Source organism: Salarias fasciatus, chromosome 6, assembly GCF_902148845.1.
Source record: "Salarias fasciatus chromosome 6, fSalaFa1.1, whole genome shotgun sequence".
Taxonomy (NCBI): Eukaryota; Metazoa; Chordata; class Actinopteri; order Blenniiformes; family Blenniidae; genus Salarias; species Salarias fasciatus.
In genome coordinates this window covers 36,273,413-36,289,245 of record NC_043750.1, presented here as the reverse complement: position 1 = coordinate 36,289,245, position 15,833 = coordinate 36,273,413, and the positions used below count along the sequence as shown (strand labels likewise).

General features: G+C 46.7%; 2 protein-coding genes across 5 annotated transcripts; both read left to right on the top strand.

Moving 5' to 3' along the window:
- Positions 1–70: 70 nt before the first annotated feature.
- On the top strand, positions 71–9,577 carry LOC115390338 (pannexin-1-like). 4 transcript variants are annotated; one of them, XM_030094169.1, is made up of 8 exons: positions 71–134; positions 840–937; positions 1,137–1,620; positions 3,448–3,569; positions 4,146–4,345; positions 7,807–8,308; positions 8,398–8,561; positions 8,653–9,577. In XM_030094169.1, the coding sequence occupies exons 3-7, from the start codon at positions 1,440–1,442 to the stop codon at positions 8,545–8,547; spliced, it is 1,155 nt and encodes a 384-aa protein (XP_029950029.1). In that variant the 5' UTR covers positions 71–134; positions 840–937; positions 1,137–1,439; the 3' UTR covers positions 8,548–8,561; positions 8,653–9,577. The 4 variants fall into 4 exon arrangements, with proteins under 4 accessions (XP_029950029.1, XP_029950031.1, XP_029950030.1 ...); XM_030094171.1 differs by lacking the exon at positions 840–937 and having other exon boundaries at positions 105–134; positions 1,078–1,620; positions 7,885–8,308; XM_030094170.1 differs by lacking the exon at positions 840–937 and having other exon boundaries at positions 105–134; positions 1,078–1,620; positions 8,398–8,469.
- A 411-nt stretch (positions 9,578–9,988) lies between these two features.
- On the top strand, positions 9,989–15,830 carry LOC115389623 (nuclear distribution protein nudE homolog 1-B). The gene is made up of 9 exons (XM_030093096.1): positions 9,989–10,147; positions 10,477–10,564; positions 11,714–11,867; positions 12,187–12,335; positions 12,419–12,555; positions 13,071–13,238; positions 13,313–13,398; positions 13,487–13,641; positions 13,721–15,830. The coding sequence occupies exons 2-9, from the start codon at positions 10,479–10,481 to the stop codon at positions 13,812–13,814; spliced, it is 1,029 nt and encodes a 342-aa protein (XP_029948956.1). The 5' UTR covers positions 9,989–10,147; positions 10,477–10,478; the 3' UTR covers positions 13,815–15,830.
- Positions 15,831–15,833: the final 3 nt, after the last annotated feature.

Sequence of the window (15,833 nt, the reverse complement as noted above, 5' to 3'; positions counted from 1 at the left end):
ACGAAAGCACAGTGTTTACACAGCATCGTCTATTTTTTTTTTTTTTTTTTTTTTACTCCATTGAAAAGCACGTCGGTTTCCCTTTGTTTTTGGACCGCTGGGATGGAGAAACGCAACTTTCACATTCGTGTTCAGTATGTATAATAATCGTTTTTGCCTGCCGCTAGTGTTTATACACAGAAACTTAAGAGGAGCGACGCCATATTGGATGGGTATTAGTGCGTATTCTAATTAGGCTTACGTATTCAATTCAGTTATCAATACTATAGCAGAACATAAACTATGCAAAACAGTTATTTTTCAGTTGTTTTAGCTCCAAAACTCTTAATTTGTGTGGCAAAAATGAGAGAAATAAAACTCAATTGAAAGTTGAGACATTATTGATCAATATGCTGTAATGTATTGCGTATATTGGATGAATTTATGCATACATAAAGTGTAGGTTAATTTATTTTATCATATTTAAATACCTTTATGGTGAATTACAGATGACCTATGTGAATCCCCTTCCTGGATGTCTACATGTCTTAGCAACATGTTAACCACTTTTCAGTTTATATTACCATATATTACCTTAAATTCATTGCCCTTGCTTGGCTTTTAGCAACTGTGGTTACTATTGTTGACATGACTGAAGTCTCCCGTTCATAAAATCGTATAAAAACAAGTAATATAAAGAAGTGGCAACCCTTTCCCAGAATGTGTCTGTCATATTTGTGTTAATATCTTAAGGCGTCCATAGCGATCCAGTCGTGAAAAAGTACCATAAAAGAAAGCAACTTAGACTATGGAGATTTTCAACATTGTGATAGTGGTGTTGTTTTGTCTTGTGTCACCAGATGTAACCTTGACTGATGTACAATCAACCACTGAATCCTTGAGACTGAAATTCTTTGCTTACAGCTCTGTCTTTTTCCACTCAAGATGAAACTGAGTGGTATGTGGCCCCTGAATTATGATGTGTTTGAAACCTCTGCTTGTGATGACAGGGTGCTGTGCATCTGTATTGTCTGCATCTTTCTGGGAATTGATTTGTGTGTGTGATTTGTTGTGTGATGGTTTGATAACCTATCGAAGTTGTCCTCTGTTCTTGTTCTTCTTGGCTGCATGGCCCCTTGACCCTGATCTGGATGAAGGGGGAGCAGAAGAGTGTGGATTATGAAGCAGCAGGTGTTTTTGATGGAACAACAGCGCCCCCAGCGGCTGACAGCTGAATGACATCTGGGGTGCAGTAACGGGACAGCAGGTTGGACCACCAGACCTCCACTGAAACGATGAGAACCAAAGGCTTATCCAGCATTTCAGACACAATTTAACCTTTTTCCAGAGAAAAAAGGACTCGGCTTTCTCTCACAACCTCAGGGATTTTTCGCTTTTTCTTGAATGTTAACAGCCTATCCCGTCAGTCATAAAGCGCCGGCTTTTTGTTCCCATCCGACATGGCGATCGCGCACGTCGCCACCGAATACGTGTTTTCCGACTTTTTATTAAAAGATCCCACAGAGACGAAGTACAAAGGAATCCGTCTGGAGCTGGCCGTGGACAAAATAGTCACGTTTCTGGCCGTGGGGCTGCCTTTGTTTCTCATCTCGCTGGCTTTCGCTCAGGAGGTGTCAGTAGGTGAGTTCTTTATTTATTCATCTCATAACCTGACTAATTAAACAGTTTCGTCACGTGGAAAAGTGGAGGAATTTTATTTTTCTGTAGCTGACAAAAGCTGCGATGGGGAAAAAAATAAAGAGGTGTGGATGCAGAAGGTGTGGTATAAGTCTCCGCCCTTCTCTCACGCCCAAAACAGCGACAGCGAGGATGATGATGATGATGATGATGGTTATGATAATGAGGATGATGATGATCATTCAGGTGAGGATGAGGATGATGTTATGATGAGGATGAAGAAGAAGATGATGATGATGATGATGATCATTATTATAGTGAGGATGAGGATGATGATTAGGTTGAGGATGAAGAAGAAGAAAATGATGATAATGATGATGATGCTGATGCTGATGATTAAAATTATAGAAGTGACTATATGAAGGTGAGCAGCTGTACAAAGTGCCCTGATTTAAAGAGGCGCCCTGTAAATGTCAGTAACACCTTGGTCGTACATCGGGTGGCGATGCTGAGTTCTGGCTTTCAGTCTTAACACACATTTTAGTCTTGTCAGACAATTATTATTGGCTTGGCCAGAAATGTGAATTTGTAGTTTCTCATTTAAGTATGGAATGTCCACAAATGAGAAGACAATAACAACAACATAAATGTGTTATTTAATATTATGCATCTGTAATTGGCTGGGGGAACTGGATAATGAGCTGACTGTGTGGCAGTGATAGCAGCACATCCCAAGATGTCTTTGAGATGATACATTTGAGGTTACATTGATTTACATTAAACTAATATAACACATATTTTACCTTCACAGAGTGGAGAAAAAGAGGAGTAAAATAGGTTTTACAAAAAGTCAGTTTTCTTGTGATGAATCTCTCCTCCGGGACACCAACATATATCCGGTATACGGACCACTCGTGTTTAACGGCTTTTCTTAATCCTCTTGGATTGTAATCTGGATTGTGTGGCGGTGTTGTCACCAGAGTTATGTTTGAGACCTCGGACCCTTTGTCATAAAGGAGAAGATAATCTATAAATTGCTGTTGTCACAAAACCATAGTTAATACCCAAAAATAAATGTTTTCATACAGGGAATAAATACTCAAAACTCTTCTTACAGTTATTTTCTTACTGAGCTCATGTACTGTACATTGTACATGAGTTTAATGAAGGTTATTTTTCTTTTTTTAAAGATGTCTTAAAATGATCTCTCTTCCATCCATCTCTTACAGTATAATGACTGACTGATTCAATTCCAGGTTTTCCTCCAGCAACAGTACCTGATTGGAGATTCTGTTTGATGCATTCACCAGTTAGATCAGATTTTAATTGAACAGTATGGAAGAGAAAGTCAAAACATATTGTGAAATTTGTGAAAATTCCATGTGAAATGGATCATCCTTTGAAGAAAGAGAGCCTCTTCTCATTCTCATGAAAACTATACTCAATCCCTAAAACAGAAGCATATTAAATGGCTGGAATATTTTCTATGAAAATAATTAAAATCTGTAATCTCGTTGTACCTTAGTTGTTTTAAGTGTTTCCTAAAAGACAAGCAAAATTAAAACAGAAGAGAGAAACTGTGAGTTAATTAAATACTGTCTTTTGTTTATCTGGGCCATTTTTGAACGCCCGACTGACTTTCCAGTGTCCCATAATTAACAATTTGCATACTTGTTGGCATAAAGTATGATGAATACTATTCATACTGATAAATTAGGTCATGAGTTTGCAGAAGAGGGATTGTTTTTCCTCTTCTGTGTTCTTTGTATTAGTCAAACAAATGATTTTTGTTTATTTTCCAGTCTTGAAATGAGTGTTTTTCTCATGCAGGTACCCAGATCAGCTGTTTCGCTCCCACTAACTTCTCCTGGAGACAGGCTGCGTACGTCGACTCCTTCTGTTGGGCAGCAGTGCAGCAACAAGCCAACAGTTCTCCGCTGTGGCTGCACAAGGTAAAAGCTTCAGTGAAGGATGATGGGGTATTACGTAATGGTGTGACCACTAATTACTTATTTCTGTCTCCAGTTCTGAAAGTGCATTGTGCTTGCAGAGAATGGAGAGTGGCAAACGGGTAAAGCACATCTAAATGCAGGAAGGTTGAACTTCAGAAAATAAAAAAAGGTTTATGGACAGATTGCCTCTTGATAGTGGTTTCACTTTCCAAACCAACTTCATCTGGTCTGGGACTTTGGAAGTTGGAGCCTGGAGCAGCTGGCCCTGGGCAAAAAGAAAGAAACCCTCACAATAACACAGGCTTAACAACAGAAGACACACACAAACACGTCAATGGCCAATTTGGAGCCAGAAATGACCTTCCTGAACATGTCATTATCTGGTGAGAGGAAAATCAAATGAAGACAAACTGGATCCAGGCCTGGATCTTCGCCCTTTGTTCTGCCTGGAGATTCCCAAACACTGTAACTCAGCACCACTCCCTGCTCATATATAACAAAAAAACTAATTTCACGTGTGTTACAGGTCTGATTCAATGGTACAAAGACTTTCCTCCTTTTCTCCCTTTCCCATAGTTCTTCCCGTACATCCTGCTGCTCCTGGCCATCCTCTTGTACATCCCTGCCTTGTTCTGGCGCTTCACGGCGGCGCCACACCTCTCCTCCGACCTCAGCTTCATCATGGAGGAGCTGGACCGCTTCTATAATCGAGCCATCAAACTGGCCAAAAACCTGGCAGTTTTAGACAGCAGGGACACACCGGAGGACACCCAGAGGTGGTTATGCTGTTTTCCTGTCTTAACACATAACACGGTGCTCACTTCACAAACACGCTTCATGTCCATCCATCCATCCATCCATCTTCAGCCGCTTATCCGGGGCCGGGTCGCGGGGGCAGCAGTCTCAGCAGGGATGCCCAGACTTCCCTGTCCCCAGACACTTCCTCCAGCTCTTCCGGGAGGATCCCAAGGCGTTCCCAGGCCAGCCGAGAGACATAGTCTCTCCAGCGTGTCCTGGGTCTTCCCCGGGGTCTCCTCCCGGTGGGACATGCCCGGAAAACCTCCCCAGGGAGGCGTCCAGGAGGCATCCTGAACAGATGCCCGAGCCACCTCAGCTGGTCCCTCTCGATGTGGAGGAGAAGCGGCTCTACTCTGAGCTCCTCCCTGGTGACTGAGCTCCTCACCCTATCTCTAAGGGAGCGCCCAGCCACCCTACGGAGGAAGCTCATTTCGGCCGCTTGTATCCGGGATCTTGTCCTTTCGGTCATGACCCAAAGTTCATGACCATAGGTGAGGGTGGGAACGTAGATTGACCGGTAAATCGAGAGCTTCGCCTTTCGGCTCAGCTCCCTCTTCACCACAACGGACCGATACAACGACTGCATCACTGCAGACGCTGCACCGATCCGCCTGTCAATCTCACGCTCCATCCGTCCCCCACTCGTGAACAAGACCCCAAGATACTTAAACTCCTCCACCTGGGCTAGGGTCTCTCCACCTACCTGGAGAGGGCAAGCCACCTTGTTCCGGTCGAGGACCATGGCCTCGGATTTGGAGGTGCTGATCCTCATTCCTGTCGCTTCACACTCGGCTGCGAACCGCCCCAGTGCATGCTGTAGGTCCTGGTTCGATGAAGCCAACAGGACAACATCATCTGCAAAAAGCAGAGATGAAATCCTGTGGTCCCCGAACCGGACCCCCTCCGACCCCTGGCTGCACCTAGAAATTCTGTCCATAAAAATGATGAACAAAACCGGTGACAAAGGGCAGCCCTGCCGGAGTCCAACATGCACCGGGAACAGGTCCGACTTACTGCCGGCAATGCGGACCAGACTCCTACTCCGGTCATACAAAGACCGGACGGCCCTTAACAAGGGGCCCCGGACTCCGTATTCCCGGAGCACCCCCCACAAGACACCACGAGGGACGCGGTCGAATGCCTTCTCCAAATCCACAAAACACATGTGGACTGGTTGGGCAAACTCCCACGAACCCTCGAGCACCCTATGGAGGGTATAGAGCTGGTCCACTGTTCCACGACCAGGACGAAAACCGCATTGTTCCTCCTGAATCCGAGGTTCGACTATCGGTCGGATCCTCCTCTCCAGTACCCTGGAATAGACTTTCCCGGGGAGGCTGAGGAGTGTGATCCCCCTATAGTTGGAGCACACCCTCCGGTCCCCCTTTTTAAACAGGGGGACCACCATCCCGGTCTGCCAATCCAGAGGCACCGTCCCCGACCGCCACGCGATGTTGCAGAGACGTGTCAACCAAGACAGTCCCTGCACATCCAGAGACTTGAGGTACTCAGGGCGAATCTCATCCACCCCCGGTGCCTTGCCACCGAGGAGCTTACCAACCACCTCGGTGACTTCAGCTTGGGTGATGGACGAGTCCACCTCTGAGACCTCAGCCTCTGCTTCCTCCACGGAAGACGTGGCGACGGGATTGAGGAGGTCCTCGAAGTATTCCTTCCACCGTCCTGTGATATCCCCAGTTGAGGTCAGCAACTCCCCACCTTCACTGTAAACAGTGTTGGCGGAGACCTGCTTTCCCCTCCTGAGGCGCCGGACGGTTTGCCAGAATTTCTTCGAGGCTGACCGATAGTCCTCCTCCATGGCCTCCCCGAACTCCTCCCAGACCCGAGTTTTTGCCTCCACAACTGCTCGGGCTGCAGTTCGCTTGGCCTGCCGGTACCCGTCAGCTGCTTCGGGAGTCCCATGAGCCAGCAAGGCTCGATAGGACTCCTTCTTCAGCTTGACGGCAGCCCTTACTTCCGGTGTCCACCACCGGGTTCGGGGGTTGCCGCCACGACAGGCACCGGAGACCTTACGACCACAGCTCCGAGCAGCTGCTTCGACAATGGAGGTGGAGAACATGGTCCACTCGGACTCAATGTCTCCAACCTCCCTCGGGACATGAGAGAAGCTCTCCCGGAGGTGGGAGTTGAAAACCCTGCTGACAGAGGGTTCCACCAGACGTTCCCAACAGACCCTCACAATACGTTTGGGTCTGCCAAGTCTGTCCGGTTTTCTCCTCCGCCAGCGAATCCAACTCACCACCAGGTGGTGATCGGTCGACAGCTCTGCTCCTCTCTTCGCCCGAGTGTCCAAAACACGCGGCCGAAGGTCAGATGACACGACAACAAAGTCGATCATCGACCTCCGCCCGAGGGTGTCCTGGTGCCAAGTGCACTTATGGACACCCCTGTGCTCAAACATGGTGTTCGTTATGGACAAACTGTGACTAGCACAGAAGTCCAATAACAGAACACCACTCGGGTTCAGATCAGAGAGGCCATGCGATCCAATCACCCCCTTCCAGGTCTCACTGTCGCTGCCCACGTGGGCATTGAAGTCCCCCAGTAGAACAATGGAGTCTCCAGTCGGAGCACTGTCCAGCACCCCTCCCAGGGACTCCAAGAAGGCCGGGTACTCTGCACTGCTGTTCGGCCCATAAGCTGAAACAACAGTGAGGCACCTATCCCCGACCCGAAGGCGCAGGGATGCGACCCTCTCGTTCACTGGGGTGAACTCCAACACATGGCGGCTGAGCTGCGGGGCTATAAGCAAACCCACACCAGCCCGCCGCCTCTCACCGCGGGCAACGCCAGAGAAGTGGAGTCCAGCCCTTCTCGAGAGGTTGGGTTCCAGAGCCCAGGCTATGTGTGGAGGTGAGCCCGACTATATCTAGCCGGTATCTCTCAACCTCCCTTACAAGCTCGGGCTCCTTCCCCCCCAACGAGGTGACATTCCATGTCCCTAGAGCTAGTCTCTGTGTCTGAGGATCAGGTCGCCGGGCACCCTGCCATCGGCTGCCACCCAATCCACATTGCACCCAGCCCCTACGATTCCCTCGGCGGGTGGTGGGTCCACCGGAGGGTCGGCCCACGTCGCCCCTTCGGGCTGAGCCCGGCCGGGCCCCGTGGGCAAAGGCCCGGCCACCAGGCGCTCGCTTGCGAGCCCCAACCCCAGGCCTGGCTCCAGGGTGGGGCCCCGGCTGCGCCATACCGGGCGACGTCACGGGCCTCGATTGTAATATATTCATAAGGGCTATTGACCTGCCCTTGGTCTGGCCCATCACCCAGGACCTGTTTGTCATGGGAGACCCTGCCAGGGCATAAAGCCCCGGACAACATAGCTCCTGGGATCACGTGGGCACTCAAACTCCCCCACCACTTTAAGGTGGCAGGTCAGGGGGGGAGACGCTTCATGTCTTTGTGCCTCATTCCGTTGCAGTGCTTTGGAGCTGACTGAGAGCTGCTTTAAATACCCTCTCGTTGAACAGTACCTGAAGACCAAGCGCTTGTCTCACAGACTTGTGGTTAAATACCTGGCGTGCCGGGTCCTCACCCTGCTGATCCTCCTGCTGGCGTGCATCTACCTGGGCTACTACATCGGACTGGCTTCCCTCACCGACGAGTTTCCCTGCGACCTGCAGACCGGCGTGCTGAGGAACGACAGCGCGGTGCCGTCCGCCGTCCAGTGTAAGCTGGTGGCAGTGGGCGTCTTCAGGCTGCTCAGCTTCATTAACCTGGCCGTGTACGTGCTCCTCGCTCCGCTGGTGGTGTATGCGGCTCTTGGCCCGGCACGGCAGAGCTCCGGCTTCCTCCGGCCTTACGAGATGCTCCCGGGATTTGGTGCTCTGGGTGTGGTCACGCCTTTCTACAACGACCTCAGTATCTACCTGCTGTTTCTGCACGAGAACCTGAGTCAACTCAAGTCCTATAAGTGCCTACAGGTGGGTCTGCTCACAGATGCTGTCAGTCCTGCTCTGACACTTAAGCTTACATTTGTTAAAAACGAACAAACCTCTGACTTTGTTTGCAGGTGCTTGAGTTGTTGCAAGAGGCTGGTGAAGAAGGCTTTGACACCATGTGCCTCCAGCGAACTCTGGGACAGGTAAAAACCGATGTTTTAGACAGTAAGAAGACATGCGCAAACAAAACCCAGAAAGAAACATGCAAATGTGAAGATTAATCATCTAAAAGCAGGTAGGAACGTGTTGGAAGCTTTGCATTTTGTATCTGAAATAAATGGCTTCGTGGTGACTAAAAATTTGACTTTCATGTTGTTCTCCTTCAGGTCAAGCTGCTTCAGTTGTGGATGGATTGACCTGCAGAACATCAGAAATGCTGCAATGGAAAAGAAGTGAAAACCTGGTGCACTTATTTTTATCTGAACCACTTTTGGTTTAGTCATTTAAATCCAGCGTGTTCTACTTGAACAATAGAGCAGGTCGACAATGAGTAACACAGTTGGTAGTTTAATCAAATAGCAGTGATACGTGATACCTCTGAATATACCACTTACAGCTGAGATGATTCTTTGAGTTTAAGCCAAGAACTTTTACTGAGGAAATGTCTTTCATTCTCTTTTTAATGTTACACACATTTTTTGCAAGCTCAAAATTGCCTTCCCAAAGTAAGCCATATACTTCATCTATTAAAACATTGTTCCACGCGAGTAAATCTGCATCAACATAATCTTAAAATGAAAACTCTGCAAACTGAAGACAGTCTGTACTGCATAAATGTAAGTTTGCTGTGCAGCTTATTGTTTTGCATATACCACAGTGTGCACTTCGATATTGGAACTCCTCATTATGCATGAAAGATGAATGAGCATTATCTACATTTCTGAGCATTACTGTTGGAACCTTTCAGAGTTTTGTGTCTGTATGCCAGAGGTTATCGAAGTCAGGGATGAGCCTTCTCTGCTGGGGACAGTTACTTTAAGTGTGAAACTCAAAAAACATAGTTTAATAGTGTTCAAACTTATTAGGATTGAGACATTTAGTGAGACATTTAGTGAGAACAGTTTGAGCATTTTTTTTTTTATTATTTTTTTTTTAACCAAACCTGGCTTAAAAACATCTGTTATGTACAGTTAGAATATGGCTTCGAATTTCTGAATTCATCAATATTTACATATCAACATCGCAACAGTATGGTTGATGTATGTTGTGTTTTTCCTTCATAGTCATGTGAATGCAATATAATGCACTTAAATTGAATGCAATAAATACACTGTGAATAAAGTTCAATCTTGGTTGAGACTTGATGCATGTTTGAATGTGTGAATTTGTTATTTTGCCTTCAAAAAGTAAGACAAAACAAACTGAATATTTTCTTTGCACAGCACATTTCAGTCACAGGGCACTTCAAAGTGCTAAACATCAAATATGATAAATGCAAAACATCAGCAGAGACTATAAAAATGTGAAAAACATCCAATTGTAGCCATAAATTAAAAGATTACTTCAATCTGTGAGTTTTTATCCAGTTTTATATGATTTGCAAAAAACAAAACAATGGCGAGACGGAATTGGGTTAAGCCCCACCCACCGCAATGCTGTGATTGGTTGCTGGCGGCGTTACGTCATCAACGGTATCCAATTGCTTTCGAGAATCGGGTCTCGGTTTGTATTTGATTGGCGTGCCGAGCTTCGTGCTAACGTAACAAGAGATTAGTTTGTGCAAGTCACAACAGGACTTATACATAGATCCAGTTAGATTACCTGCACTTAAAAACACAGCCCTTTCGTTTGAGCATGTTTTAATCGTCCCCCTGCATGCAGGTGAGTCTGTTTGCCTCTGGTTTGGGTTCGTGCGCCGGGATACCTGGGTTAGCTCAAGTTAGCTAAAAACTTAGCTTCGGCGCTAGCCTCTAACCCGGCTTTACGTTTTATACACTGATCATAAACAAAGACTTAACTCGTTACAGTCCTTACTAAATTCCTCGGCATTGAGCACAGTTACAAATCGGACTCACATCAGTTCACCGAGTTAGCACGCGCTAATATTTGTGTTTTGGATTTGTAGTGTGTCTACCGGGACAAGGACAGAAGTAAAAGCTAAACATCTGACTGAGTGTCCTTCTCTTCATGCTTTTTGAACCTTCCTGCAGATATGGGAGAGCCGGTATCACACAAGTTTACTTCCCTTGAGGAGGAGCTGTGCTTCTGGAAGGAGCAGGCACACAGACACCAGCAAAGGTAACCAAAGCCTTCTCGGACAGCTTCTTCCTGACTTCTCTCCTCATTTGAAACGTGCAGCAGTGGATTAGGCCCTGTTTGATATCAGTACTGCTATCTGATTCATCGTAGATTCAGCTTAGTTCTGGGAAAGCACTGAATCCTATTGACATACCATCACACAGTTCCTGGAAAATACATAACACACCTCCTGTGCCATCATCTTCCTCTTCTGGTGGCTGATCCCATCTTAACTATGGGTGAGGGCAGGATACACCCTGAACAGGTCTCCAGTCCCTCACAGAGCAAACACAGAGAGACAGACGGCCTCACACACCTCATTGAAGCTTTTAGACTGTAGGAGGAATCCCATGTACACACAGGGAACATGCAAACTCCACAGAGAAAGGCCCAGCTGGTATTTCAACCTAAGCACTCTCTTTTGTGAGGAAAGAGTGCCATCCCATGCTCCGCAGTCTGCCATGCTAGATCTATTCTGTTTCCAGTTAATCCTCACTTGCAATGTAATGATTTTTGCTGATTTCAGTTGAATTACTGCCTTATTTTCCTGTTATCTGACCGAAGTAATTCCAGGTGTTGTCTTCTGCTGCTGTGCATTCAGACAAACATCTGCATAACTTGGTTTCTATTCAGTTTATTGTTGCATCGCTGTCGTCTTGAATCAGCCTGGTTATTCTCTGACAATGCACAGCGGTGTGAGTGTGAGTGAGAGAAAATCAGCAGTTTCTGAAATACTCAGACCAGCCCGTCTGACATGCTACTTTTAACTCAATAACCTGCAAATCTTATAATGGGTCTAAACTTCAGCATGTCTGCTTGACTATGTGTGCATTTTTCCAATGACAGTTCAAATACAGATTTGTATTTGTTTCAGGGGAAAAAATGTTCTTCTTCTCCTGTGAGAAAAATGTTTTTCTGTTCTTATTATAGTGGCTCACTGGAAAATGCATATTTTTTAAAATTATATTTATGTTTCAATAGATCAGCATTGTTTATATAGTATTTATGAATACTCATCTTATACTACTACTAATACCAATTAGTCTTTTCTAAATGGTAGAAATGTCCAGTTTTGGGCAGATAAATGATCAAAATGAGTTGATGGAACTAATGTGCTGGTTATAGTAGAGTTCATTGTTTTGTTTCCAGGGCTGATGAGGCTCAGGAGGAGCTGCAGGAGTTCCAGCAGATGAGTCGAGACTACGAAGCAGAGCTGGAAACGGAGCTGAAGCAGTGTGAGGGACGAAACAAGGAGCTGCTGATGAACAACAACCGGCTTCGCATTGAGCTGGAGAACATGAAGGTAGAGCATCTCGGTGACTCCCAGACCGACAAATCAGCTTTTTTTAGCCAACCTAAATTCAGCTGATCGGAATCACTATTATCAGGAAAACTGCTGCCTACCTGTGAAGCTCGCTGCTAATTTTATCAGGACTCCAGAGGAAAGGAGGCCGCTAATGAGGACGTTAAAGCTGAACTAACACCAGATCTTTTTTTGTTTCAACTACAGCCTCAAACACCTCTGCTCATATTGAAACATGATTACAGCTATATGGGTGACTGGTTTAACAGTGCCATGCTGGCGTTGGCGCTCGGTTAATTTGTTTCTGTGCTGTTTGCAGGAGAAGTTTGAGGTCCAGCATTCCGATGCTTTGAGACACATCTCAACGATGGAGGAAGAACTGGGAGAGACCAAAGCCGTCAGAGATCATCTCCAGAAGTACATCAGAGAGCTGGAGCAGTCCAACGATGACCTGGAGAGAACCAAGAGGTCCGTGTCTGTAGACACAGCTGATCCTGTGTAGCTGCTCAGTACTGACTCGCTCTTTTTCTTTTTTTTTTTTTAAATTCCAGAGCCACCATCATGTCTCTGGAGGATTTCGAGCAGCGCATGAACCAGGTCATCGAGAGGAACGCTTTTCTTGAGAGCGAGCTTGATGAGAAAGAGAACCTGCTGGAGTCTGTTCAGAGGCTGAAGGATGAAGCCAGAGGTAACCACACACACACACACGCACACACACTGCCACTGCCGTCTCTCCCCACCGTGACTCAGCAAATAGTCTCTGAGAAACACACAGATACGTCCTCGTCTTGGTGCGTGTCGGCTGGCTGAACCGAGGTTTTTTTTCTTTTTACATCTGCGCAAGAAAATGTAAATAAATAAAAGTAAAAAAACAGATGGCAGTGTGTGAGCTGAGGACAAAAGGCAACAAACACGATAGAAGGTTGCTGAAGAGCCACTTCATTTGTATGCATGACAGAAAGCTGTTCTTTATTAATGCAGAATGTGTTTAAGTATTCTCCGATTTCCAATCCAACTCTGATTTTCTCTTTGTTGGTCGAGGTGATTTTATGTTCAAAATGCATCGATTTTTCACTTAGATTGCGTTTCTTGCACCATAGTAGTGCAAAATTTAAAGATTTGTAAAATGCTGCAGTTTAGTTCTTGTGGTACTCTGCTAGATTTTAAATTTAGATCCCATTTCGTGATTTTTGTTCTTTTCAGATCTTCGTCAGGAGCTGGCGGTGCGGCAGAAGGAGAGACGGCCGTCGAGCAGCCTGGGTAAAGACGGCGATTACACAGACCTGGCGAGCTCCTCGGCGGGGAACCCGGTCACCCCCTCCAAGCCTCTCAGCTCATACATCACTCCTCCAGCTTCCAGCATCCGCCGAGGTAACGGAGCGCAGACAGAAATCAGCACACCGAGGTGTAGACGATGTTGTGATTGCTCGGTGTGTTTGTTTCAGGCGATGGTCTAACAGGGACTCCTCTCACCACATCTGCAAGAATATCGGCACTTAATATCGTCGGCGAGCTGCTGAGAAAAGTCGGAGTAAGAGACGAATGCGTCCCGCTGAGTAGAGCAGATACAGTGGAGGGTTTGGAATGTGTGCGCTGACGCTCTTTTTCACCCGCGACAGAACCTGGAGTCGAAGTTGGCGTCCTGCCGAGACTTCGTGTACGACACGTCCGTCAGCAGACCGGCCCTCCCGCCTGGGTCTGGGAGCACTGTGGGTCTAGAAGGAGGAGCTGATGTCCTGGCCGCCAGCGCCAGCCCTCCTCCTCAGTACGACAGGTGAGAGGAAGAAAAGAAGCAAATCTCAACTGGAAAGTCTCCGAAACCTGAACGACTTTTGTTTCCTCTCGTCTTCCAGCTTAGTGAAGCGGTTGGAGTTCGGACCCGCTCCTCCGAGAGGGGTTTCCCAGGGGCCCCAGTCTCCACAGGGAGGAGTCAAAATCCTCCTCTGAGAGAGAATCTGAATAACTCCATCCCCTCCTCCTCCCCCTCGCCCTCCCTCATCCGTAAACTCCAGCAGTGGGACTTTTTGCTGAGCTGTCTTCAGCCGCCACCTCGCTCAGCTATGGACTGAAGAGCCGCTCTCCTGGGTCCCGGCGCCGCAGAGCCAGGGGGGCTGCACAGAGCCTCCCCGTCGCACCACGGCGTCCTCTTCTGTCCGGGACGCTGTGGTGGGTGGCGTCCGGAGGATTCTCCGCGTCTCCTGCTTTCTGTGGGGGGGGGTCGAGTAGAGCAGAGCTTTTAGAAACGTTACTGCTTCCGTAAAACTCTGGTAGTTACGTCACGTGCGGACCAGTCATGTCGATCACAGGCGCTGGAAAGTGGCTCGGTTACAGGGACCAACGACTTGGATTTCTAAAACGGTTTGAATTAGCAAGTATGACGTTAATGAGCAGATCCAAACCGACGAGGGAGAACAGAGCAGATCGGGAAAAAAACTTCTCTTTTCATGACCGCTTCAGGCCTCCGTGCAGACCAAAGCTGTGATCAAACTAAAGGAACGGGGAAATCTTTCACTTAGGAGAACACGGTCAGTCTTGCTCATCATTCTTCATGAAAGATCGGTTTGATGATTTGAAAAGATAAAACGTAGTGGCTGAATGAGCGGAGAGTCGGTGTTTCGTCCATCGCTGCCTTCATCACTGCTTCACGCCTCTTCAGTCTGAGGGCGTCGCTTCGCTTCACTGGGTTTCCCCTCTCGCTCCCGTGTACTTTCATATGAGATGTTTAACGTGTGCGTAAGACTGTAGCGAATCACAGAAAAGCATCTTTACGACCACACAGCCAAAGGTATGGATTAGTGCACCAACTTAACAGCCATAGATTTAATTCATGTATTAGATTTGATGAACTACCTGGTGTGGAGCGATCACTGCAGAGGCAGCTGTCGCTGATCACCCTCTGATCTTTAACGGTGTGGCTTATCGCTCTGTCACATTATATATTACAATAAAAAAAGGGAGACTGAATTTGTTTAGTTATCCAGGAAGATCTTTTTAAGTAATCCTGTGATACATCCACATGCAAACCTCTCGATTATTTTTCCACAGGATTCCCATTTCATTTGGACTTGTTTTTGTTTGGTTCTCGTCTCCTCTCCCTCCTGACGTTGCACAGACTCCATTCATCTCACCAGTAAATGTTGGAGCAGTAGACTGGCATCTAGGGCTTACTAAATGTGAAGAATAGGTTTTCTGCCTCAGGGATAGGATCTGTTACGCTGCAGATTCACGATCTTATCCCTCTTATCAGGTTTTAAGGTGACCTTTAGGGTTTAGATGGGCACACGTGCACTACTGAATGTACAGCGATAATTCTCGTTTTCCTCCATTAAGGGCCAGATGGTGGACGTACGATGAAAGATACCAAGCAATAATAGATTTTAACAGGTCAATAAGTTTAACCGCGATAAGCACAGTTCATAGTATATTTGTGTAGGTATATAGAGCATTTATTGAAACTCCTTCGTCTGCCTTGGAGGAGGAGATACTGCGAATCGGGAAGCGAGGACTTGAAGTTATAATGTGACAGCTTTGCTTTTTTTTTGTTTTCTTGAATTATTTCTTGTCAATTGGGTTTTTTTTTTTCCCCACTACTGCCGTCATCCAGCAGCAAATATCACAGATATTCATGTTTTGGCTCCGTACTGCACTGTAACCTGTGTAACAAATGAGAACTGGAGTTGCTGTTTAGCCTGTCTTGGACTAACAGGAGCGAAGTGGAATTGTAATCACGGACCACTGTGTTCTGGGTGTTGGATTGTGTGTGTGTGTGTGTGTGTGTGTTTTTGTGTGTGTGTGTGTGCGCAGCACCTGTAAACTGTAAATGTGCCTGAGGGTACTTACTCTACCCAACTCTTATCCTGCTGGTGTGTTTTTTTTCTACGGAGCTGAAACGCTGATGGTTTTTGATGCAGTGTGTTCGCTTGAAGTTACTGACCAAGAACAGAAACAATAAACCGAGAAAATCAC